The following is a 25,068-nucleotide window of genomic DNA, read 5'->3' as shown; positions in this document are numbered from 1 at the left end:
CGGATGAAGGACTTAAGCGAAAAAAATCACACCTCTCACCATCAGCCTGTTCGGGAGGCCGTAAACGATCGTGGATTATTTACTGTTGGCTGGTTTGGTGTGAGAGAAAAATATTGTTCCTGGCTGGAAATTTACGATCGTTTACGAGCAAGCGAATAGGCTCATATCTATTAGATCAGCATTTAATGGTTTTTATTGATAGTTTTCAAGTTTGTACGGGTTAGTTCCACGTGATACGTTGCCAACAATCACGCGCTGCAGCAGCTGTATAGTTTTGGAATACAATAGGAGTATAAACAACAAGGAAGCAATTAATCACGGAATTGAAGGAAGGAAGGAAAGATGCTTCTCCTTTTTGTAGCTCCTGCAGTCTGTCTACCTCACCTGCCAGCTGCCCTGCCCTGCTTCCTCCTCTGCTACACGCCTTCCTTTCTTCCTTGCTACTAGAGGCAGGGCAGGCCACAGATCGATCGGAGTGATTCGTGTCCTTCCTCCTCACGCTCTCCCGGCCCCCTTTTCCAATTCCCATCCCATCCCATCCCATCCATCATCATCATCGTCTTGTTCTAGTCTTCTCCAACAATTAATCATCAATCCCACACGACAACACACATCGATCCGCACAGCTCACAACAAAACGTCGCCGGCCGGTCTGCCTGCCTGCGTGCCGGGGCACAACTAACTCACCACCGCACCGAGCGCCGCCTGCCGATCCATCCATCCATCCATGAAGCCCGCGGGCGGCGGCGATGAGGAGGACGTGCAGGTGCTGGTGGAGCGGCCGTCCTCCTTCTCCCACTCCCACTCCCACCAGCAGGGCGCCTCCTCCTTGCCTACCAGCACCAGCGCCGCCGCCAGCAGGCCCTCGCACCATCACCGCCACCGCCACCGCCACCACCAGCAGCAGGTGATCAGGGCGCGGCCCTACTACCGGCGCTGGTCGCCGTGGCTCGTGTCCGCCGCCACCGTCGCCTGCGTCGCCATCTTCCTCGTCACCATGTACGTCAACGACTGCCCCCGCCACAACTCCAACTGCGCCGCCGGCTTCCTCGGCCGCTTCGCCTTCCAGCCGCTCCGCGAGAACCCGCTCCTCGGTCCCTCCTCCGCCACGTACGTACAGTCCACCACGCGCTTGTTTTTCTTGCTTTGTTTTTCTTTCCTCCAATGCTACGGTGGTGTGCCATGGTTGCTTTGCTTGCACCATCATACTATCATATTCGTATCAGCTTCTAGATAGCAGGCTACTTATTTGCTAATGCTAAACATGATAATTCATTCTAGCAATACCAAAGATGACAACTTTACTAGTATTTATTAATGTAGCTAGATGTATCTGTAAATAAATTAAAAAAAAAACTTTTACTTGGTGCCGGCCGGCTACGACTACAATGCCCGGCCCAGTTAATTAATTTGCAAAGGGAGTTTTGGCCACTGCAAACCATTTGATTTACTAGCACAAGCAAGAACCAGCAAATCCCACAGATTCATCATGATGCTATATACTTGTAGTACAGTGTACGTATGATGGGCCCACCCAAGAAGCACTCAGCAGAGTTCAGTCTGTCAAATTGCATTGCATGCCCCTGTTCAGTTCTGTTGTGTGCAAAGCCTTCCTTGCTTAGTTGGTAATTTGACTTTGGGCCACGGTGATGTCCTCCTCTGAATTTGACAGACAGTTACTGACGAAGCACATAAGACATTGTGCAAAGCAAAGCAATCCAATTACTTCGGCCGGTTTAATTTGTCAACCAACCCAAAATGTGAAATGTAATCGCGTGTCTAGCTAACTCTCTCTCTCTCTCTCTGACCACAAATCTTTGGAGTCGGTACCAGTTCAGTTAGTATACTAGTATCTTTGATTGGCCACTCATGGGCTGCCTGATTTGGTGAACGCTAGCTGCAGGAGGATTCAAATGTCCCTGTCCATTTTTCTATTCTATGTACGCGTGCTGATATCTTTGTTAGACTTCTCTGAACTTAGATTACAGAAGACACATTGGAAAGTCAAAGAAGAGTAGGTGGATGATGGCATACACGGCATTTCTCACTTCAAAATTAAAATTAGAGTTTCACTTTCACTTCATCCCCCTTTTTCTGTCGGACAAAAAAAAAAAAGATTTCATTGCTTGTGTTACCAGTACGTTCAGGTACAGTACTCATCAGAGGCTAAACTGAAAACAATATATTTTTTTATCTCAAAATCTCAATGCCAGGTTAGTGAAGATGGGTGCCCTCGATGTGCCTAAGGTTGTCCATGGCCGCCAAGGATGGCGTCTGATCACCTGCATTTGGCTCCACGCCGGAGTTGTTCATCTGCTCATCAACATGCTCTGCCTCGTAATCATCGGCATACGCCTCGAGCAAGAATTCGGGTTTGGTAAGTGATCATACATACTGTCTTTGGATTAATTACTCCATTCTTCATTCCAACTTCGCTTAAAGACTTAAACTAGCACACCAGGTGCATTCTTTTCAGTGACACTTGGAACTCCCTTATCCATCCAAGATGTTGATAAATTGATAAATTCTAGTAGAAAATCAGCAAGATTTTCGTTTTTGTTCTGCAAAGGAGGAAAAAAAGGGAACAGATTTTCATGTCGGCCTAGTACTTATGCCTATGATGTAATGCAATATGCAGTGAGGATCGGTCTGGTCTACCTCATCTCTGGCTTTGGCGGGAGCCTGATGTCTGCTCTCTTCATACAGTCCAATGTCTCCGTTGGCGCCTCCGGTGCTTTGTTCGGGCTCATTGGCTCCATGCTCTCTGAACTCATAACAAACTGGTCACTGTACGCAAACAAGGTATACATCATGCATTTCCTGATTTCCCTGCTATCCTATCCTTCATCATCAGCTTAATCTTCGTCCTCTGTTTCAAAAGATTTTGCCCGATGGATTAAATAATCATTGCAGTTGATTAATTCGTTCAGGTGGCGGCGTTGCTAACGCTGGTGCTGGTGATTGTGGTGAACCTGGCGCTGGGGCTCCTCCCCAGGGTGGACAACTTCGCCCACATCGGCGGCCTCATCTCGGGCTTCCTCCTCGGCTTCGTCTTCTTCATCCGCCCGCAATTCGCCTGGCTCACCCAGCAGAGAAGAGTATCAGCAGCAGCACAACCTGACGGGCAACCAACAGCAGCTGCTCAGCTGGTTGTCCCGGTGAAACGCAAGCACAAGACGTACCAGTACGTGCTGTGGCTGGCCGCCGCCGTGCTGCTCGTCGTCGGGTTCACGGTGGCGACGGTGCTGCTGTTCAGAGGGTACAACGCGAACGAGCACTGCCCATGGTGCCACTACCTCAGCTGCGTGCCGACCAAGAAGTGGAGGTGCGACGCGTCGCCGACCACGTGCACGGGGACGCTGCAGGAGAACACGCTCACCGTCATCTGCGCGGGCGGCAGGAACCAGACGTACGTCGTCGCGTCGCCCGCCGACGCGTCGCAGGACAGGATCAACTACCTCTGCAACCAGCTCTGCACCTAGTACTGCTATACATAGATACTATTCTTTGGTACCGGCCCTGTTCTTTGTGTACATGAAGGAAGGAATAGATAGATCATAGATGCTCCATTTTTACTCACCGTACGTCAGAGGCAGAGTGAGATGATGAACAAACATACTACAGTCCAAAACAGATTGTTGAGATTATTTACTGCCGTTTCGATCTTTTTGTTAGAGCATCTACAGTCGCACGGAAGTTAGTATAGCCACGTAATCCAACCAAAGGGATGAATCCGTTTATGGTAAAAAGCAATGTGGGTCCCACATGACAAATAACAAAAAACACGCACTGAAGTCCTCCCAGAGTCCCAGCTCCTTTTCTGCCTCTTCCTTAAAAAAAAAAAAACTCCTTTTTCTGCCGCCGCCTACCGCACAACCATCGCCGCCGTGACCGGGAGGCTGTCGCGCATCCCCGGCCGAGCGGAGATTCCCCGGGCCGCCGCCTCCAACGGCGCCACCTCGGCCACAGAGCTCCGCGCCGCCCCAGCCCCGGCCTCGCCCATGGGCCATGGCTGCCACCGCCACATCCACGTCCATCACCACCTCGGCCACCGAGCTCCGTGGCACCACGGCCCCGCCCTCGGCCACCACCGGCACCTCCACGGCCTACTTCGTGGCCACCACACCAAGCCGGTGATCGCAGATCTGCCTCGTTGAGCCGCGCCCCGGAGGTCGGAGATCTGCCTCCGCCTTCAAATCGGCGTAGGAGCAGCAACCAGCAGGTGCAAATCCATTTTTTTATGCACCAGGAGTCGACTCCAAGTCTTGCATCGGTTCTTCCCTCTCTCTCCTCGATGCATCGCCCCCTGCAGGCTGCAGTGGTTGATTCGACTCATTCTTGTGCCAGCTCGGACGGACGATGCATCATCGGTTTCAATTCTCAACCGGAACCGATAAAGGTTCTTTGCGTGGACATGAAAAAAAGGGGTGACAGATGCATTGCTTTTCTCTTTTGCGTAGATGAAGCAAGTATACTGGAGCTTTTCTACTGTCAAAGTGAGATGGAGAAACATACAGCTCCAAGTTAAAGCAGGATGCGAGCTATTATTATTTATGCAGCACCACCGTTTCAGTCTTCAGGGGTGCCTTCCTTGGACAACTGATGTCGACCAAATCCCCACCTGGTATTTATTTGATTTCCATGAGACAGAAAGAGAGATAGAAAGACAAAGAAAGAGAAAGAATTTATTCGATTTACAGCCTCAGCCTTCGTGAGAGAGAGATGAAGACAGACAGAGACAGGGAAATAATTCATTCGATTCGATCTCCAGCCGTAATGGTACCATATTAGTTAGTACTATGCGTTATTAGATAGAATGCAGCAACCAAAGATGCCCTGCTGTGCTGACGGGCAAAGCTAGGAAGTCGATGCCCAGCCTCACTCTGTTTTCCTCCAGAGCGACCATTCTCTTCTGTCTTCTCCACTCTGCACGCCATTGTGCGCTCTCCTCTCCCTCTGAGCGCACGTTCTCGATCCAGAGCTCTGCTGAGTGCTCCAATGGCTGAACTAGCGGCCAGCCTGGTGGTCGCCCCACTGGTGTCCCTGGTGCAGGAGAAGGTGTCCAGCTCTCTCCTGGATCAGTACAATGTGATGGAGGGCATGGAGAAGCACCACAAGACCCTCATGCGCTGGCTGCCTGCCATCCTCGACGTCATTGCCGACGCCGAGAAGCAGGCGTCTCGCCGAGGAGGAGTGAAGAAATGGCTCGAGTAGCTTAAGGCGGCGGCATACGAGGCGAACGAGGTCTTTGATGACTTTGAGTACGAGGCGCTCCGCCGTCGAGCCAAGAAGAATGGGCACATCGCCAAGCTTGGCATTATGGCTGGAGTAAAACTCTTCCCTACCCACAACCGTGTTGCATTCCATATCAGGATGGCCTATAGGCTTCGCAGGATTGTCGACACCTTCAAGGACCTTGTGGATGAAATGAACACCTTTGGATTCAACAAGCTTGAGGTTGAGACCGCACCAGCATGGAAGGAGTGGCGTGATACGGATTCCGTTATTGTTGATCCTGAAAATATTGTTAGTAGATCTAGAGATAAGGAGAGGAAGAAAATTGTTGAGATATTGCTCGATCATCAAGCTAGCAATGGTGGTGATCTCTTAGTTGTTCCCATCGTTGGAATGGGAGGACTGGGCAAGACCACCCTTGCTCAACTCATCTACGACCCTCAGGTCAAGCAAGGAGCATTTCCTGCTATTAAAGTGGGTGTGTGTCTCAGATGATTTCAATGTCTGTAATCTTGCCAACGAGATATATAATGAGTCAGAGACAAAGATTGAGAAGGCACTCAACAAGCTTCAGGAATATCTTAGGGGAAAGAGGTATTATTGCTAACTCAACTCTCACCTTCTATCATGCTTTTATGTTTTATTTATTCTTACTGAACACTCGGTACGTCCTGTCATGTATTGTGCACCCCTATGGATTTTTTTTTGCTAACATAAGTTTGTGCGTGGGTTGTAAAAATGAAGTAGCACAAAAACGGGTCTAATTATCTCACTCATGTTTTTTGCCATGGTCACATGTAAGAAATATTTACTACTGTGTTCTACCAGTATGCAATCCCATATAAGTATAAAATGGTTCTGAAATGGAAGCTTGAATTATTGACCAAGAAAATTATATAGGTCAACCCACATCCAAACATGGCATTAGCTCTAATTATTTTTTTGTTCTTGAGGTATGCAATCTATATCACTACTTTTCATGTCCTCTTAGAGCATTATGATTCTCCATCTCCCAAAAAACAGATCACATTATGATTCTCTCGTAGACTATATGCAGTATATAGCTTAAACACAAAAGCTCACAAATCCAATATTTGTAACGACCGTTTTAGCAACACTTTTATGCAAATATCCACTAGCTGACTTCAAGTTGAGCATCACGTATCCACACAATTGCTACTCCCTCCAGTCACATCAGGAAATAATTTTGACCAAAATGACCAATATTATTTGAACCAGCCGCTCTGATCGGAATGATTCCTCGCAACATAAACTCTTTGCTTGATATAGAAAGGTACTAACAGAAAAAATATGTTCCTAATAGGTATCTTCTGGTATTGGATGATGTATGGAATAAAGATGTTGACAAGTGGGGAAAGTTGAAGGCATGTCTTAAACAAGGTGGTGTTGGTAGTGCCGTATTGACGACGACTCGTGATAAAGAAATAGCTGAATTCATGGGTACAGTAGCTAACAACTCATGGAAAAATAGATACCATGATGTGGCAATTTTGGACACAGAGTTCATACATGAAATTATTGAAACAAGAGCTTTCAGTTCGCGCAAGACTAAGCCGGAGGAGCTACTTAAGTTAGTTGGCCCGATTGCAGAGAGGTGTGTTGGATCTCCATTGGCAGCCAAAGCATTGGGGTCTGTATTGTGTAACAAGACCACTAAGGAAGAATGGGAGGACATATTACATCGAAGCAGGATATGCGATGATGATGAGACCGGAATTTTACCTATACTCAAGCTCAGATATGATGACTTGCCAACTGACATGAAGCAATGCTTTGCCTTTTGTGCTATGTATCCAAAGGATTATCAAATTGATGTGGACAAGCTTATCCAGCTATGGATGGCCAATGGTTATATCTCAGATCAAAACAAGGTACCTGCTGAAACCATGGGTAAACGGATTGTCAATGAGATGGTTTCAAGGTCATTATTCGAGTATGAGGAGCAAAGAAGGATTGGGTATAGTTCTACAACTTTTGTGAAGATCCATGACCTCATGCATGATGTTGCGTTGTCTGCTTCAGAAAAGGAGTGTGTTTGCATAACTAATGAATTTATTGAAAGTGGTGAGTTGCTTCCTAGTGCTGCTCGCCATATACTTTTTCAAACAAGCACAAAGAAAAAGGAATTAAACTTTTTTATTTGGTACTACAAGGGAAATGTTTCCACCTATACAAACAATGATATTTGATAGATCTTATTACCATGATGATGTGCTACATTCATCAAAATTTAGTTCTCTCCGAGCACTTTCTCTGCCAAGTCCAATAAGGGTTCATATGTCAATAAAACCAAAGCACCTGTGCCACCTTATGTACCTTGATCTTACAAGTAGTACAATCAAAGCACTTCCAGATGACATAAGCATCCTATATAGTCTTTGGACACTTAAACTTTCTGGCTGCCGGAGACTCAAAAGACTTCCAAAACAAATAAAGTACATGACTACCCTTCGTCATCTCTACACAGATGGGTGCATGGAGTTGGAGTGCATGCCTCCTAAGATTGGACGACTCACCTCTCTTCGAACCATTACATGTTTTGTAGTGGGAAGTGGCTTGAATTGTAGTGGTCTTGGAGAGCTAAAGGATTTAAATATTGGTGGTTCATTAATGCTAAAGCAGCTCGAAAATGTGACCGGGAGAAGAAATGCAAAAGCAACCAATCTTGAGAACAAGAAGGAACTGAGACAACTGTCACTAGAGTGGACAAGTGGTAAGGAGGAGGAACAACAATGTCATGAGGTTCTAGAGAGTCTTGAAGCTCATGATGGACTGCTGGCTCTAGAAATATATTCCTACCAAGGCACCATTTTTCCATCTTGGATGGGTATGTTGAAAAACATAGTTGAGCTTCTGCTATCTGATTGTAGTAAAGCAGAGCAGCTTCCTCCATTGTGTCAGCTAGCAGAACTGCAACTCCTTCATTTGAAAGGATTGGGGAAATTGCAATTCCTGTGTAGCAGCTGTACATCCTCGACATTTGGAAAGCTTAAGGATCTTGAGCTAGTTAATCTTGATGTTTTTGATGGATTTTGTGAGGCAATGCGTGGTTGTGTAGTAGCATTTCCTCAGCTTGAGATATTGCACATTGAAGGCTGTAAAAATTTGGTAGCATTACCAGAACTGTTTGGTGGTGGAGATTATACAGTGGTCCGCTCAGCATTTCCAGAACTGAAGAAGCTCACACTGGAAGATTTGTGTAGCTTTGAGAGATGGGAGGCTGCCATTGAAATTGAAGAAGAAGATGCACTATTCCCTTTGCTTGAGAATGTTGTTATCGAGAAATGCCCAAAGCTAACAACTCTACCTAAGGCACCAAAGGTCAAAGAACTGGTTTTGTGGGAAGCAAATCAACATATTTCTCTGGGAGGAATCAGATATATGACGTCATTGTCCAGTTTGTCTTTGGAGGGCGTCGAGCTGGGACCATCCGTCGTCTGTGGTACATATGAAACTATACCGCTGCACTTTGTTCTTCCAACCACGTGCACTGTCACTGTGGGTTTGCTATGGGCAGCTGCATGATCTGACAATTTATAGCTGCGATGACCTTGTCTACTGTCCGGAGAAAGTATTCCAAAGCCTGAGTTCCTTGCGGAGGCTACGGATTGGCCATTGCAATAATCTAATTGGATACGCAGCGGCAAATGGTCCTGACCAGGCAACATCAGGAAGGAGCCAACTTTTGCCCCATCTAGAGTCTCTAATGATATGGGAGTGTGAAAGTCTGGTAGAGGTGTTCTACTCCCCTGTTCTCAAGCTAGAGTCCATATACGGTAGGCAACAGTTGAATCAAGAGGCTAGTAGTAGCCATGACGTCACGGCATCCACACCTGTTGAGGAGAAGCTGTCACCATCGGTGGCCCCGGATAAGCTCCTTCCATCATCTCTAGAATCTCTATCAATATGGGAGTGTGACGGGTTGTCAATCTTCCCTCGTCCCTCAGGAAAATAAGTATTCAACGCTGCTCCAAACTACGGTTCGTATCAGGGCAACTGGATGCACTCAAAATGCTGTTAATTTACTACTGCCCAGAGTTGCAGTCACTATGCATCACAGATCTCTCAGCACTGGAATTCCTTGATCTGGGCGGTTGCAAAAGCCTGGTATTGCTTGCCCAGTGGACCAGAACCACAAGAGTACTCATTTCTTCGTTGGCTTGAAATTAGCAGTTGCCCAGGTATCAAATCGCTCCCTTCAGCTCTGCAGCAGCGACTGGACAGCGGCCTCGTGGATACTACATATTTAGATTCTCGTTATAAAGGTACACAACAATCTTTCACGTATATGGTGCATGCATAAATCTTGTGTTCATTTATGTTATCCTCTTGTAGCTGCTACCTAGTATAGTACCTACACGGGCAATTGCACCATGTGTCGATCCTACTACCTAGTAGTTCTAATCAGCATGCCTGTCAATTTCCTGCCGAAATCCAGCAGTTGCCCTCCTCGACCGACCATGCTGGGGAACTGCTGGTGCTGGCATTAGGGATGGATGCGGATATATAGATATATGCTTTGCATGTCAGCCCTGTCATGTTTTTGGCGAACATGTTTAATTTGCCAGGCCTGTCATTTCAAATCTCAACACTTGCTACATGTCCCTTGCTATGTTTTGGGCACTCAGTGAAATTAAAGGCAGTTTTACTCTTCCAGCATTGCACGGCGCGCCTACATTCTCAACTGAATTTGCATATGTGGATGTGTTCACAATAGAGTTGTATTCAAAATTGAATCTAGTTTATCCAGCCACTTTTCTCAACTGTCAGCTTTGATGGTTTCTTTATATCTATAATTTACAGGTCGCTTTCCACGGCTGCTTGGGCGTCTCTGCTCCTCGCTTTAGTTTGTCTGCGAGTTAATTGGTCTTCGGTGAAGAGTGATGGCCACACCCCGAATGTCGCCTTCTCCGCTGACTGACATCCAATGGAGTAACAGCAACAGCAGCAACTCGTCACCGGCGATGAATCCAGCAGCAGGACACGCTGAAGTTGAAACTTCCCTCATCTGCAAGGCAAAAGCAAGAACGAGGAGCGACGCAGGACAGGGATCTGCTCTGCAGCTAGATACCTGTGCCGTGTACCATATTCGCAGGTTATTCTTTGTGTGTGCATCAAGGAATCACTATTATCGATAGATGCCGTCGATTTAACTGTGGGAGTCAGAGTGCGATCGAGAACACAGAGTTGCGCCATTTATTGATATTTGTAATCAGTTTCATTGGTGCCTTATTGGTTATATATATGTATACAGCTAGCTGATGTAAGATAAGCACATCCCTGTGCCTTGACTCTGATGTAGTCGCGGCAAATATGCTTTGGTGAGGAGCTTGGATCAGAGTACGTGGGATGTATATATATCAATCAATCAGGTGCCGGTTTGGTTTCTCTCGCTATATATATGCTACTGAATGAATAAAATGGGAGCCGGCTGTGCAGTGATGCAATTCATGGAAAAGGTGGAACGGTCTGAAGCTGGAGTTATTACCGACAATAAGAAGGGGAATGTGTTGGTGAACACCTCCCTCTCCGGCTGTCAGCTCCTCCCTAAGGAATAAGGATGCCTTTCCATTTGCGTCGACTGAAGAAAAGCTGAACATGGATGCGGCAGGTGAGTCAAGCATCGCATGACGCATTTGATCGGATCGGAGGGAAAAAAAAATACAGTAATATTCAGAGACCATGTGGATGACCATGAGGGAGAGGCACAGGCACTGCTTCTGCTAAGTGCTATCACTATCAGCTGCCTTCCCCATCTTCTGCTTCCAATGGGTTTCCAAAGTTCCAAGGAGTACGTCCAGTCGTTAGCCCGCAGCAGTAAGGCCTCCAATCCAACAGCGATGGCGGCCCATATAGTTGCCGGGCCTAATACGAAGTCGTAAGAAGGTCCATGGGCATGGAGCCCATTTCTTCGCCTAGCTCGCTCGACTCGGTCGTTTTTAATTTCATCTCTGTAAGTCTGTATGTATGATCGATGCCATGTTATAAAAAAAAAGATCTAGCATATATCATAACACAAACAGACAAACTGATTTTAATCATGAGTATTAAAATCGCTACATCATATTCATACACAAATCAAGTCCATTTCTGTGCGGTGCGGGAATTAAAAATAAACCTAGCTAGATAAAAAAAAAATGGCTAGAGATGGTAGGCGAGGCGGTGCAACTCTACCGAATAACGCCTACAGCCTCCTTTTTCTAAAAAATATAAAGGAAAAAGGCGAGGCCTACACACAGTAGTCACAAAGCTCGCAGTTTGCGTGTATATATATATATATACACACACACATCTGCAAAATGGACTAGTTGTCCTACTTTAATAAACTTGCATAAATAAGAACTCGGCATTTCCCATTCTATTGTTTCGATGCACTTGTTTCAAAATCTAAAATACTCCCTCAGTCCCTTAATAGACTGGGTAGCGTGCCCGTGCGTTGCTACGGGATAACTAAATATTTTATACTAAAAACACACGGATCATACAATAAGATAACAATACTGTTAAATTAAATACCGATGTCAAAGTGACATTTAATTCAAAAAGCAAAGTTCGTGAAATTAACACAGTCACGGAGTGCGCGACGTCACAGGCTCACAAACTCTACTGTATAGACTTTTTCGTGATACGGCTAAGATAATATTTTATATCGGCAAAAAGAATTCTACGATATCTATTTCTTTCATGCGACAATAAATTCATGAATAAGTTCTACTGCATCTCCATATAATTATGTATACATAGGTTCGAGTATATATGCAAATAGGTTCATGCCCGTGCGTTGCTACGGGACAGCAAAACTTTTGTACTAAAAACACACGGATCACACGATAAGATAACAATACTGTAAAAGTATATGACCGATGTTAAAGTGACATTTAATCCAAAAAGCTAAGTTCGTGAAATTTATACAGTCATAGAGAGCGTGGCGTCGCGGCTCACAAACTCTACTGTGTAGATCTTTCCGTGATGCGGTTAAGATCATTTTTTATACCGGCAGGAAGAGATTTCCGATATCCATTTCTTTCATACGCCAATAAATCCACAAATAAGTTCCACCACATCTCCATACCATCCTATACACGGCGCTGGCAAGCGAATTAGTCACAACTTATATAATTAGTTGTATAATTAGCTCATGTTTAGTCCTCCTAATTGATATCTAAAAATTCAATGTGACAAGGACTAAAGTTTAGTCCTATGATCCAAACACCTCTGACTCTCGACTCCTGATGGCTGCTCACTTGCACCACCATGTCTATGTGTCTGCACGTATATACTCTAATGCTAGAACGTCTAAAATGGTCTTTATTGTCCACCCTTTGAAAATATCATAACTTTAAGGTTGTCATTTGTGTATGCCGTAGGATTGGGATGCTTTGCACTGATTCATGAGGGTGTCCATGAGAGTCAAAATTTTTGATGCCATTATGATGTCTAAGCTTATCAATCAGACAGAGACGAACTTGATTGTTAAAATATTTTCAACACTGCTTTCATATACCCCTCTGTCAAAAAATAGAATTCATTCTCGCTTCCCGAGAAGTTAACTTTTTTTTAACTTCGACCAATTATATATAAAAGAATATTAATATTTATAATACATAATTAGTATCATTACATAGAACATTGAATATATTTTCATAATAAACTTATTTGAAGATATAAATATTGCACGTATTTTTTACAACAAAGTTGAGAAAATTTGACCTGCATGCATCCCATAACGACTTATATTTTGGGGTAGAGGAAGTATATGCTAATGGGGGTAGTCAACTGGAAGTGATGATGAACACAATAATACTTTCATATTATATGCTAATGGGAGCATAAGGAAACGCAGGGGAATAAACCTATATACTAATGGTGGGAATATTCATTTAGAAAATTACAGAAGGTTCACCAGTCTCACCATGTATAACCTGCACATCTTTTATTTGGCACCACTGATGTTTTCTTCCATGCATGATTATTGTTTCCTTTCATACATGATTATTGTTTCATGCATGATTATTTTTTCTTCCATGCATGATTATTGTTTCCTTCTATGCATGATTATTGTTTCCTTTCATGCACGATTATTGTTTTCTTCTATGCATGTGGCCTCAAGTGATCAATTTATTTCTTTCAAAACAGACGGAGATCGCAGAGATGACAATTTCTTTTTCGAGCCTTGAAAGCAAGCGGTAGCCAGTGCATGGGGCACAACAGCCTACAACCACGACGACGGCATGTGGGGCGCAACAGCCAATGATGCGCGGGGCTCACTAGACCGGAGTAATGGCGCGGTGGCCTAGAGCAACGGCGCGAGGTGGCGGTGCGGTTGGGCTCGCTGCCCGGAGCAATGGCATGGTGGTGGCAGGGCGCAACACGATGGAGGTTGCTCGTCTGGCACAAGGCACGGCGACGTCCTGGTCTGATGGCGCTCGAGATGTCAGTGACAGAAGGAGGAAAGGGGATTGAGAAAAAATGCTGCTTGCTCCCCCCTATTTGAGGGATTATATTGATGGAAGGTTGTGAGGAATTGAGAAAAAAATATAGGAAAAGGTTGAGAAAGAAGATCTGTTGGAGCAGTTTTTTTCACCTGACTCCTTTGTATGAGTTCCAGCAAACATCGTTTGTACACGAAATTCAGTGTTGGAAGTAGAAGCAGTTAACCTTTCAAATATAAAGTTTCAAGTACGTATTTCTTTAACCCCAAGTGACCACGAAACGGGACACACTTTAGTCCATTCTGACCCCACGCCTACATGATAATCAAATAAATGATAGGCTCCCAGCAGTACGTGCAAGTAAACGTCCAAATTTGACGTGGGTAAGGACATTATTAGTAGTACTGGGTGGTTTAAGTGCTTTTGCAGTTTTGTCATTGTATTTAGGGTGTGTTTAGTTGGGGAGGTGAAAATTTTTAGGTGTCATATCGGATGTGTCGGAAGAATGTCGGGAGGGGTTTTTGGATACTAATAAAAAAACAAATTACAGAACCCATCATAAAACTGCGAGACAAATCTAATGATACTAATTAATCGGTCATTAGCACATGTGGGTTACTGTAGCACTTAAGGCTTTTTATGGACTAATTAGGCTTAAAAGATTCGTCTCGCGATTTTGGCGAGAACTGTGTAATTAGTTTTTTTTCGTCTACATTTAGTACTCCATGCATGTGTCCAAACATGCTCTTTTACTATATGAGGCAAAAAAAATTGGAAACTAAACAGGGCCTTAGTGCGCACTGGGCGGTCCCTGTGACTTGACATTTTCGAAATGATATCACGTAAGAAAGAGAGATTAATTAAGGTACATATACATTCCATGTTATGCCAACATATAACCACCCTAGAGTTCCACCCAAAGTCAATAAATTATTCGCTTTGTCAAAAAAAAATGCAATTCTCACTTTAATAGGAGTCCAAAAATGTAAAGTTTGACCAAACCTATACGAAAAGATACCTAAAATTTATTATACAAAGTAAATATCATTATATTAATTACAAAATATATTTTAGTAATAAATTTATTCAGATACATAAATGTTCATGTTATTTTCTGTAAACTTGACTATACCTGAAAAAGTCTGGCCTGTGTAAATCCTAAAATTATATTCTTTCTGGACAGAAAAGTACTAAAAGTTAAAATGACAAATACATTGGTTGTCCTTAAATTTGTGGCCACATGCTACTTAGGTCTACGAACTCCCAAAATCAATTTTTGGTTTTCTAAACTTGTTAAGTAACACAAGTAGGTCAATAACCCTTCGGAGATGCCTTTCGCCTTACATGGCAGTGCCAACGTGGACAATAGGTGCACGTGACCTGCACATGTGGATGGTGAACCTGTGTGCAATATGCACCAAGGCCCCTCCTTTTCCTGAAACCCATCTCGTTTCCTCCTCTCTTCTCTTTGAGTTTATCGTCTGGGAGGCAAAGAGGTGGGAGCCGGTGGAGCGTTTGGTGTTGGAGGGAATCACCAGCGAGCTCTGGAAGATTCCGCGGTGGAGGAATCATGTAGCATCCCATTGCGGGGTAGGCATGATCGGCTGGCTAGGAGTTGAGATGGATGCGAGAAGAGTTAAGAGAGGATGGATGAGAAGAAAGCTAAGGATGCTAGAGTTCCTTGTAAAACAAGCACAAGCTCATGGTTAGTTTGGCCGCCATGTAGTTAGTTTTGTAGATAAGCATTGTTGTAATAAATTGTGATATAGTTGTTGTACGCCTATGGTAATCGGTGAGGGCTCTTCTCAACCCTATATTAGGGGTTGTTCACTTTTGATTTTAAGCCGCAAGAAGCTTTGCCGAACATCCCTAAAGATGTGGCCTCCAATGGATGTGAGAATGCTTCCTACGTTTTCAAATGATATGATGGAGAATTCACTACTACAAAATAAGCAATCACTGTTGGACCATCACTACCAAAGTTTTAAAACTGACAAGGATAGGGATATCACGGCCAGTTTGAAAGCAAAAATATTATCATTGCCGGATTTTAAAATCAACCGACAGTAATAAATAATCAGAATTGCAGAGTGCCGATTGATAGTATAACCCAGCAGTGTTACTCAAACTGGCAATGACCTGGTCCTGAACCAGAAAATATATAAAATCGAATATAGTTAATAAGGCATCAAGTCCAACACCTCAAAACGGTTAAGTCCACACCCTCTCAAATATGTGCCCTCTCTCATCTCTCTCTACGCTCTCTACTCCCTCCCTCTCCCTCTCTCTCTCTCTCTCTCCCAACAACATACCTCGGTGGCAGTGCTTCTCGCGATGCGGTCTCCGATGCTTCTCTCTCTCCCTCCCTCCCTTCCTCTCTCGGCAACTTGCCTTGGCGATGGTGCCCTAACGCGGCGCGACCTCAGATGGGAGGCCTCTATGAGGGGCACTCCATGATGAGAAGGTTCGGATTTGAGAGGTGGATCCTACCAAAACTAGAAACCCAATGGCATTTTTTTAGCTTTTTCTTGGTACGCTTCTCCCTGCAGCTCCCATTTGTACTACAACACTTAAATTGAGTCAAACCAACCTATTTTGACGGTGTTTTTCCTTCATTTATACAACTTCTTAGAGCGCTTCTTCCTGTAGTCATTTCTAATATAATACTTCTTTACATTGATGTACGTTTACAGATTGCAAAATATTTGTTTTCTAAGAGTTTGGAGTTCATGCTGTCATTTATTTTGAACAGTAAATTAAGGTTATATCACCTTCAGATCTTTCTCATTTACTATATATGCAAATCTATTAAATAATACTTTAATTCAAAACGAATGGCCCTAATACCCCATTTGGATGTAGATATTGGAGCCTGAAATTGGGAATTGGAATCATGTTTCCCGAATTCTGGTGTTTGGATGTCCATGGCATTGAGATTTAGAATTGCAACCCCAATGCCTTGGTATTGGACTAGAACTAGGAGTGACCTCTCCCAATACAGAGGGGTAAGGCTTTGTATTGGATGGGATTGGGCCGAGTGGTTCCCTGCCCAAGTCCCCGACGCCGCCCCGACGCTTCCCTCTCGTGGCTCTGACATTTCCCTCTCGCGCCCCCGCCGGTCAACCTCGCTTGCCCGACGTTCCCTCGCCGGGCGCCCTCGCTGCCCCGACCCCTGCCGGCTCACCGGCCCGACGTCTCCCCCGTCGAGCGCCCTCGCCGCCCCGATGTAAGGTCGAGATGGCGACTAGAGGGGGGTGAATAGTCATTTCTAAATTTAATTGAGCCGGCTAACCGAAACAAATGAGGAATTAATACAATCGGTCAAGCCAAGGCTACACCTCCTCTATTGAAGTTCACAAGCACCTTATAGATATCCTAATTAGGAAACAAAGGTGCCGGGTTAGCTAGAGCTCACCTATCTAATTCTAGAAGCAAGGTCACACAAACCTATGCCACTAGTACTTCAAGCAACAAGGGAGCTCCTACACATGCTAGTAAGCAAAAGCACAAAGCCACCTAAGCTCACTAGTAATGCTCAATAATAAGGCAACCAATGCCAAATTAGAGAGCGCAAATACTTAGCTACACAAACTAAGCAATGTGACTAATAAGGTTACACAAACCAAATTAGCCACGTAAGGGAGCTACTTCTATGCTACACAAGCTAGAAGGTAACTAGCAAGCTACACAAGCTAACTAATTACAAAAGCAACTACACAAGCACAATGTATATAAAAGTAATTACAAATTTGTGTAACGAGGATGCAAATCAATGGGAATACAAGGATGACACGATGATTTTTTTCCCGAGGTTCACGTGCTTGCCAACACGCTAGTCCCCGTTGTGTCGACCGTTCACTTGGTGGTTCGGCGGCTAATTGGCATCACCCGCCAAGCCGCACATCGGGCACCGCAAGAACCTACCCCGAAAGTGAGGGTAGCTCAATGACATGCTCAACTAGAGTTGCTCTTTGCGGCTCTCGCAGGGCGAGCACACTAGTAGAGAAATGACTTTTGATCCACTTTGAAATTTGGCTTTAGTCCCGGTATTTTTTGTGCCCGGGACTAGAGAAACCTTTAGTCCCGGTTGATAGCTCCAACCAGGACTAAAGGTCCCTGCCCAACGGTTACCGATGTGTGTCAGAGGCACGTCAGTGCGAGAATCTTTAGTCCCAGTTTGAGACATGAACCCGGACTAAAAGTGTGACTTTTAGTCCCGGTTTGAGACACGAACCTAGATTAAAGGTACCTTTAGTCTCGGTTTATGTCTCAAATCCGGACTAAAGGTGTCTCCAAACTGAATTTAAAAGGAAAGCATATCTTATCTAAGTTAGATGTGCGGTGGTAGGTGAGATGGTAACGCGTGCAAGAGCTAAAGTGGGAGGTCGTAGGTTCGAATCTCCACAGCTGCAACATTTTTTACCCAATAAACACCTCTACTTCCGGTTGGAGGAACCGGGACTAAAAATCAAGACCTTTAGTCCCGATTGCATAGTCCCGGTTCCAAAACCGGGATTAAAGGGGGTTGAGAACCGGAACTACAGCTAGGTTCTCTACTAGTGGCACAATGCCCCTCACAAAGCTCTTCTTCGGAGCACCGCACAAGCTTCTTGCGGGCTTCGATGGAGACCACCACCAAACCATCTAGGAGGTGGCAACCTCTAAGAGTAACAAGCATCACCGGCTTGCATCTCGATCACCTAGTGCCACTCGATGCAACCTCACGATGCAATCGTACTAGAATCGCTCACTCACTCGATCGGATGAATCCTATCAAGCTCAAGTGAGTTAGAGGGCTCCCAAGCACTACCACATAAGCCACCAAGGCTCTAGTGTGCTCAGCAACCAGCCCAAGGCTGAGACCCCTTCTATTTATAGCCCCCACGAAAATAGAGTCGTTGTACCCCTTCATTGGGCACAGATCGGGGTGACCGGACGCTCCGGTCAGATCGACCGGACGCACCCTGCCAGCGTCCAGTCAATGGATGCACGCCACGTGTCGCCTCCGTTCAACCTTAGTCGCTTTATCTCAACAGCCAAGACCAGACGCACCTCTGACGAGTCCGGTCGTTTCCAGAGAGGTTCCATTCACGACCGGACGCGTTAGTTTGATCACGACCGGACGTAGGACTCCAGCGTCCAGTCACTTCCAGTAAGCTCCCAGAGCTGCTCAAACTACGACCAGACACATCCGGTCGGTCAAGATCGGATGCAGCATCAGTGACCGATCCTTTCTCCTCTTCTCTGTGCCACCACGTCAGCAGGACCGGACGCACCCACCCAGCGTTCGGTCGAAGACCGACGCCTGCGCCTTCATTGCTGCCACTGACCGGACGCAGGACCCCAACGTCCGGTGCACTCAGTGAAACCCTGTCTTTTCTGTACAGGACGCCGGTGGCACCGTCGGACTGTCCGCACTCTACGGGCGGACACTCTGCCGGTGAAGTTTCGAACCCTTTTCTTTACTGAGTTGATCCACATCAACTCCAACTTTTTCTCCTTTATAAATGTGCCAACATCACCAAGTGTACACCACCATGTATATGTGTGTTAGCTTTTCACAAACATTTTTCAAAGGATTAGCCACTCAACTTGCCACGCCACTCAATCCTAGCGACGATGCAAAGTTAGATCACTCGAGTGACACTAGATGACCGATATGCAAACAAGTTTGCCCCTCTTGATAGTACGACCATCTATCCTAAATCCGGTCATAAACTTCTCTACACACCTATGACCGATGAAATGAAATACCCTAGGTTATACCTTTGCCTTACGCATTCTATTCCTTCTCCTCCAATATTGATGCAACACATGCACCAACCAATCACCAAATGATATGATCCACTTCATATCATCACGTGACCGGATTGGTTCATCGATCTTGACTTTACTTGCTTTTCACCATTGCCTTCGTCCATCGGCGCCAGGTCTTGCTTAAGCTTCACCGCCACGCGGTCCATCGCTCCAAAGCCTCCAACTTGCCCTTCACGCTTGCAACCGGTCTATCAAGCCAAGTCTTGTCTTGATCTTCTCCACCTTGATCACATGACTCAATGTCATGTCTCATGTTCAATGAGCTCCTTCATCATCACATGTGTGAGCTTTGCAACATCTCCGAGCCATTTCTACCTTCATGGCATATGTTGCTCATACACATGTACCTATGACTAATCACCTATGTATCTCACATAAACACAATTAGTCCACATAGGTTGATACTTAATTACCAAAACCACACAAGGACCTTTCACCTGACCCCTCCCCCACCGGTCAAGCTCGCCGTCCTCTCCTTCTTCCCCATGTCCGGTGAGGTGTGGGATCCTCTCCTTCCCAAGCTCGACAATGGATCTAGGAGGCCGAGCGGTTCTTCCTCGAGGCCACCACTGAGGTGCCCGGATCCCCACCACCGGCGGTCTGCAGCCGGGGATCTAGGATCCCCTTCTTCCTCAAGTCCCTTCTTCCTCTCTGTCACCAGAGAGCTAGGTCTTGCATCTCCGGGGCAGCGCGCCGCGTCCGAGGACATCGTCGGTGGGGAAGAAGGCGAGTCGATTCAATTCGACGAGATATGTACATCCAAACATTTATTTGGTATTTGCCATGTCCTTGATTCCAAATAGCAATTTCATCTACATCCAAACATCTTATTTGGTATTGTAGCTCATTTCCAATACTAGGTTGATTTGGTATTGGTACCCAATTCAATGCCAGCCATCCAATATCGACATCCAAACGGACCGTAAGAGACATCTCAATGTTTTTCCTTGTTCTGATAGAAGTTGACATAACAATTACATGCAATATAACTATCATATGGATCTAATAACAACCTTAAAAAAGAAAAAAGAAAAGAAAACAACCCCGGACCATATATATGGAAACTAAAGCATTGCATATGTAATGGAAGACTAAGATTGAATCATTCGTGTGGTCTAAGAAGCTAGTTTAATTTATGGAGGCTGCTGTCAAGTTGGTTAATGAGATGCTTTTGAAGGTAGGTATTTCAAAATTTGAAGGTAGGTAAACAACATTGTTGAACGTTATTTGTTCCTTTGAAGCTAAGCCACATGGATGTGCCACTCGACGGATAAGGCTCTTGTGCTTGCTTCTGTCTTGGTGAATGTGACCCATGACTGGTTTCACTATTCATCAATAATTGTTTAGCTGATTATTCAGTGTCGTACTAGGTTTATTAAGTGCACTTAATTAACTACTACACACACTGCTTTAATTATTTTCTGCTGGGACTGAGTACATAGTGCTCTGTTGTGTGTAGCCCTGGGTATAATTAACCGAAACAGAAGAACCGAACCGAGTCCAAGTGACCGCTTCCTAGCTAAGCTCCCAGAGCCTCACCCCGCACCGCGCCCCAGCGGCCCGACGCACCAAGCACCGGTAGCCACCAGCTAGCCGACGATGCCAGCTCCAGGCGCGCGCCCGCCTACCGCCCGCCCTTGCTCACCGCACGCCCTCCTCCCGCTCCCCTCCTAGCCCCGTCCATGCTCCTTCTACGAGGAGCACGACCACAGTGCGACTGCGCTCCACTTCGCCGCTGCACCTGAGACCGGCGAGGTGCGGCAGCATAGTCGTGGCTCCACGGAGGCTAGCCACGGCAGCGCGTCATGCGGAGGTGAGGCGTTCGGTAACGGCAAAGCCGGCAAGGGCACTCGGCAGCAGCACATCACGCAAAGTCCTGGCGCTCGCGGCAGCGCATCGCATGGTGGCCAGCTGCAAAGATTCGGTTGCTTCGGTTCGGAACCGAAACCGAACTGAAAGAACCGAAAACCAAATTGGCCGGTTGCAATGTTTTTTGCCGATCGGTTCCAGTTTCTCAGGAACCGAATTTCTTAGGTAACCAAGGAACCGACTTCTTATGTAACCGAGGAACCGAACCGAAACCGAACCGAAGAACCGAATGCCCAGGCTAAGCTGAGTAAACCCTGTTTTCCGGTAGTAGAGAATTCCCCTATATATGCTATGTAAAATGGAGCTCATTTGTTGTTTGGTAAACAAGAACATTCATTGAAAGCACACAGTGTAGTACATGCATATATAGTGATCTTGGGAACCATTTAACAGATTTTACACACAAAGCTAGCTAGCTGCTTAGCTACTGGTGAAAACGAACCTACATTATATATGACCTCATGGCGGATGGCCTCTTGGTAACAAACGTCACATGCATAGAAAGACGGAACAGAGGGAGTGTAGTACAGAGTGGTGACATGGCACCAGCAGTAGTACCGGCAGCAGTCAGCAGTCAGGGTCCTTTATATGACAGCTACCTAGCTTTTTTTCGTTGCATCCTAACAAAGAAACGTCTAGCGTAACAAATTGTAGGTAGGTATAGCTGCAAAATCATAACCTACCTCCGATTCGATACAATTTTTTCTTGCCAACACATAAAGTGTCGTTGGCACGTCTGCTGATGGCGAAACCCAATAATATAATGCCTTTTATAATTTGCAGTAGTCTTGCACGGTTACACCCAAATCCGCACTTCAGCATAAAATATTGTCCAACCTACCGCCATTTTCCCCTCCTCTTCTTCTTCTTGGTACAGCGCTGCAAACACCATGCGTGCATGCAGTTGCCCATGCATGGTTTCCTTACCCTCACCCTGAAGCCCTGAACAACAAACAGGCAGCAGCAGCACCGCCACCACATCTGAACAACTGGGAGATAGCCATGATGGCCACCAACTTCCTCAAGACGTACCAGCACCACCTCCACCACAACGACAAGCAGCATAACTTCTCGCTTCCCAAGAAGAAGTTCGTCACCTACGCCGTCTACGCGCTCATCGCCGTCGTGCTCCTCTACCTCTTCGTCGACCCAGCAGCTCCGCCTGCTGCGGCATCATCATCTACCACCACCAAGCCATCATCACTGCCGGAGAGGCCGCCGTCGATACAGCAGCAGGATCCGGCGCCGCCGCTATCGACGATATCTCCACCTCCTCCTTACCAAGGACAAGCCGCAACTGACAACGACGATGAAACATTGCCGATCGTCGGTACGACTGCTGCACCGCCGCCGCCGTGTGACTACTCCGACGGCGAGTGGGTGCCGGACGCACGCCCACCGCTCTACAACGGCACGACCTGCGGCGCCATCAAGGACGACGGCCGGAGCTGCACAGCGAACGGGCGTGCGGACACGGGCTACGTCTACTGGCGGTGGCAGCCGCGGGCGTGCGACCTGCCGGACTTCTCCGCGGCCGCCTTCCTGCGCTGGCTCCGCAACCGGCACATGGCCTTCGTGGGCGACTCGCTGGCGCGCAACCAGGCGGAGTCGCTCGTGTGCCTGCTCTCGTCAGCGTCCCCGCCGGAGCTCGTGCACCGCAGCGCCGACGGCAGGTTCCGGCGCTGGGTGTTCCGCGACCACAACGCCACCGTCTCCATCTTCTGGTCGCCGTTCCTGCTCAGCGGCGTCGAGAAGTCGGAGCGCGACGGCGTGCGCTACAACCAGGTGTTCCTGGACGCGTTCGACGAGCGCTGGATGTCGGAGCTCGCCGGCATCGACGCCGTCGTGATGTCCGCGGGCCACTGGTTCCGGATCCCTAGCGTCTACCACGAGGGCGGCAAGGTCGTCGGCTGCCACGGCTGTGACGCGGCGGAGTTCAACCACACCGCCGTCGCCGAGATCAGCTTCTTCCGCGCGTTCAGGGACGCCGTCGGACGGACGCTCGCCGAGGCCGCCCGCCGGCATCACGAGCAGCACACCGACGGCGTGAAGCTGGTGGCGATGACCACGTTCTCGCCGTCGCACTTCGAGGGGCAGTGGAACGAGGGCGCGCCGTGCAAGAAGAAGGCCGACAGGGAGCTGGGGTACACCGAAACAGAGATGAGGAAGATCGTCGTGGAAGAGGTGGAGGAAGCGTCGTCGTCGTCCTCGTCCAGTACCATGCGGTTTGCGGCGGTCGACGTGACGGCGCTGGCCAACCTGCGGCCGGACGGCCACCCGGGGCCGTACATGCGCAAGAACCCGTTCGCCGCCGGCAACACGGGCGCCCGGGTGCAGCACGACTGCTTGCACTGGTGCATGCCTGGGCCGGTGGACACGTTTAACCAGATACTGCTCCAGACCATCCTCCGTTAGCTGAAACGCTCGATTGATCTAGATTTGCTAGCTCTTGCATGTCTTCACTTCGTTCATATCGTCCACGATCTGCATGAGAAAACCGATCGATGTTGACTGTATGTATCCGAGCTGCAAGTTTGTGAAACATTTGCTTTATGTGGAAAAGTTTTGTTTTTAATTTTAACCGTAATGTAAACCACTTCTAAATTCTTGAAAAGCATCTTTGATCCTTCGACATTTTGTATAGCATGCACCGACGGTTCCCAACTTATCCAGTCGTATCATTCCGGTTTCTAAACTCGCTAATCGTTTTTTAGGTCCTCAAACTTATTATCCTGATCTCTAAACTTACAAGTCAATCGTTTAGGTCCTTCAAATTGTTGAATTGTGCCATCTCAGTCTCTAAACTTGATCGCAAATTGCCAATTAGGTTCTTAATTGATCTATATTTGGGTCGTCTCATAACCAATGTTAGAATGGGTCTGACTCTAGCTCGTGTGCCGATGTGGCATGCTAACATATGCAGCCCCCTATGTTAGCTCCATTTCCCTCCTTCTCGTCTCTCCCCCCTAAGCTCCCTCTCTATCCTACCTCCTTTCTCTTTTCTCTTGTGAACTCACGGCTCGGGGACAATGTGGCTTGGGAGGAACGATAGGGAGCTAAGGGTGATACATATGAGGTTGGCGTGGCTAGTGGCTCGCATGGCCAATGGGGCTCACCGCAACCAGGGGTGTGGCTAGCCGTGAGGGCCTAGGGCAACATGTTAGCCACGCTATATATATATAGCTCAAGGCTTTAGGGGAGAGAGTTTAGTGAAGCGATGATAGAGCTATGGATGTGGTTCTATTCTCTTGATACAAAGAACCTTTTCTCTAGTTTTGATGTCAACAATCTTGCTCGACTTGTTGAAGTCTATGAGAGGATTTCTCATATAATGATGGTGCAATCATAAGAGGACAACTTGAGACACATATTCTTCGTGTGAGGAGGCATGCTACCTTTTCTACTTGTATATATGCTGCAAGTTTGTCCCAAAAAATAGTTCAAACTAAAAAAAACATTAGGTTCTTCCATTGGTGTACAAGGTTATGGAATTGGCATTGTTAGCGCTGGTATGACCGACAATATAATTACTGAAAGAGCTTTCTCAACTATGAAAATTATCAAGTCTAAATCGTATAATAAGATTGCCGATGATTTGTCCGAAACTATTCAATTCACTTGACGAAGCTACTATTCTTGAGCAATTTCATAACCTGAAGAGTCGCTACTAGCATGGGGTATTGCTCTCTAAGAC

At 46.5% G+C, this 25,068-nt stretch overlaps 2 protein-coding genes and 1 pseudogene across 2 annotated transcripts; all 3 read left to right on the top strand.

Moving 5' to 3' along the window:
* Positions 1–454: 454 nt before the first annotated feature.
* Positions 455–3,635, top strand: LOC136485734 (RHOMBOID-like protein 2). The gene is made up of 4 exons (XM_066482579.1): positions 455–1,110; positions 2,214–2,377; positions 2,639–2,802; positions 2,931–3,635. Exons 1-4 carry the CDS (start codon positions 728–730, stop codon positions 3,480–3,482), a joined length of 1,263 nt encoding a protein of 420 aa, XP_066338676.1. The 5' UTR covers positions 455–727; the 3' UTR covers positions 3,483–3,635.
* A 182-nt stretch (positions 3,636–3,817) lies between these two features.
* LOC136487263 (disease resistance protein RGA2-like) lies at positions 3,818–10,633 on the top strand (annotated as a pseudogene).
* Positions 10,634–22,164: 11,531 nt separating this feature from the next.
* On the top strand, positions 22,165–23,999 carry LOC136485733 (xyloglucan O-acetyltransferase 2-like). Its single transcript, XM_066482578.1, has one exon. The coding sequence runs from the start codon at positions 22,377–22,379 to the stop codon at positions 23,787–23,789; it is 1,413 nt and encodes a 470-aa protein (XP_066338675.1). The 5' UTR covers positions 22,165–22,376; the 3' UTR covers positions 23,790–23,999.
* The last annotated feature ends 1,069 nt before the right edge of the window (positions 24,000–25,068 follow it).

Source organism: Miscanthus floridulus, chromosome 10 (genome assembly GCF_019320115.1).
Source record: "Miscanthus floridulus cultivar M001 chromosome 10, ASM1932011v1, whole genome shotgun sequence".
In the NCBI taxonomy this organism is placed as follows: domain Eukaryota; kingdom Viridiplantae; phylum Streptophyta; class Magnoliopsida; order Poales; family Poaceae; genus Miscanthus; species Miscanthus floridulus.
This window is presented reverse-complemented; position numbering and strand designations above follow the sequence as displayed.

Bases quoted from the DNA above. Each gene is read 5' to 3' on its own strand.
- LOC136485733 (XM_066482578.1), top strand. From the start codon at position 22,377: ATGATGGCCACCAACTTCCTCAAGACGTACCAGCACCACCTCCACCAC.
- LOC136485734 (XM_066482579.1), top strand. From the start codon at position 728: ATGAAGCCCGCGGGCGGCGGCGATGAGGAGGACGTGCAGGTGCTGGTG. The intron at 1,111-2,213 runs GTACGTACAGTC...TCTCAATGCCAG, and splicing joins CTCGGTCCCTCCTCCGCCAC to GTTAGTGAAGATGGGTGCCC. The intron at 2,803-2,930 runs GTATACATCATG...TAATTCGTTCAG, and splicing joins GGTCACTGTACGCAAACAAG to GTGGCGGCGTTGCTAACGCT.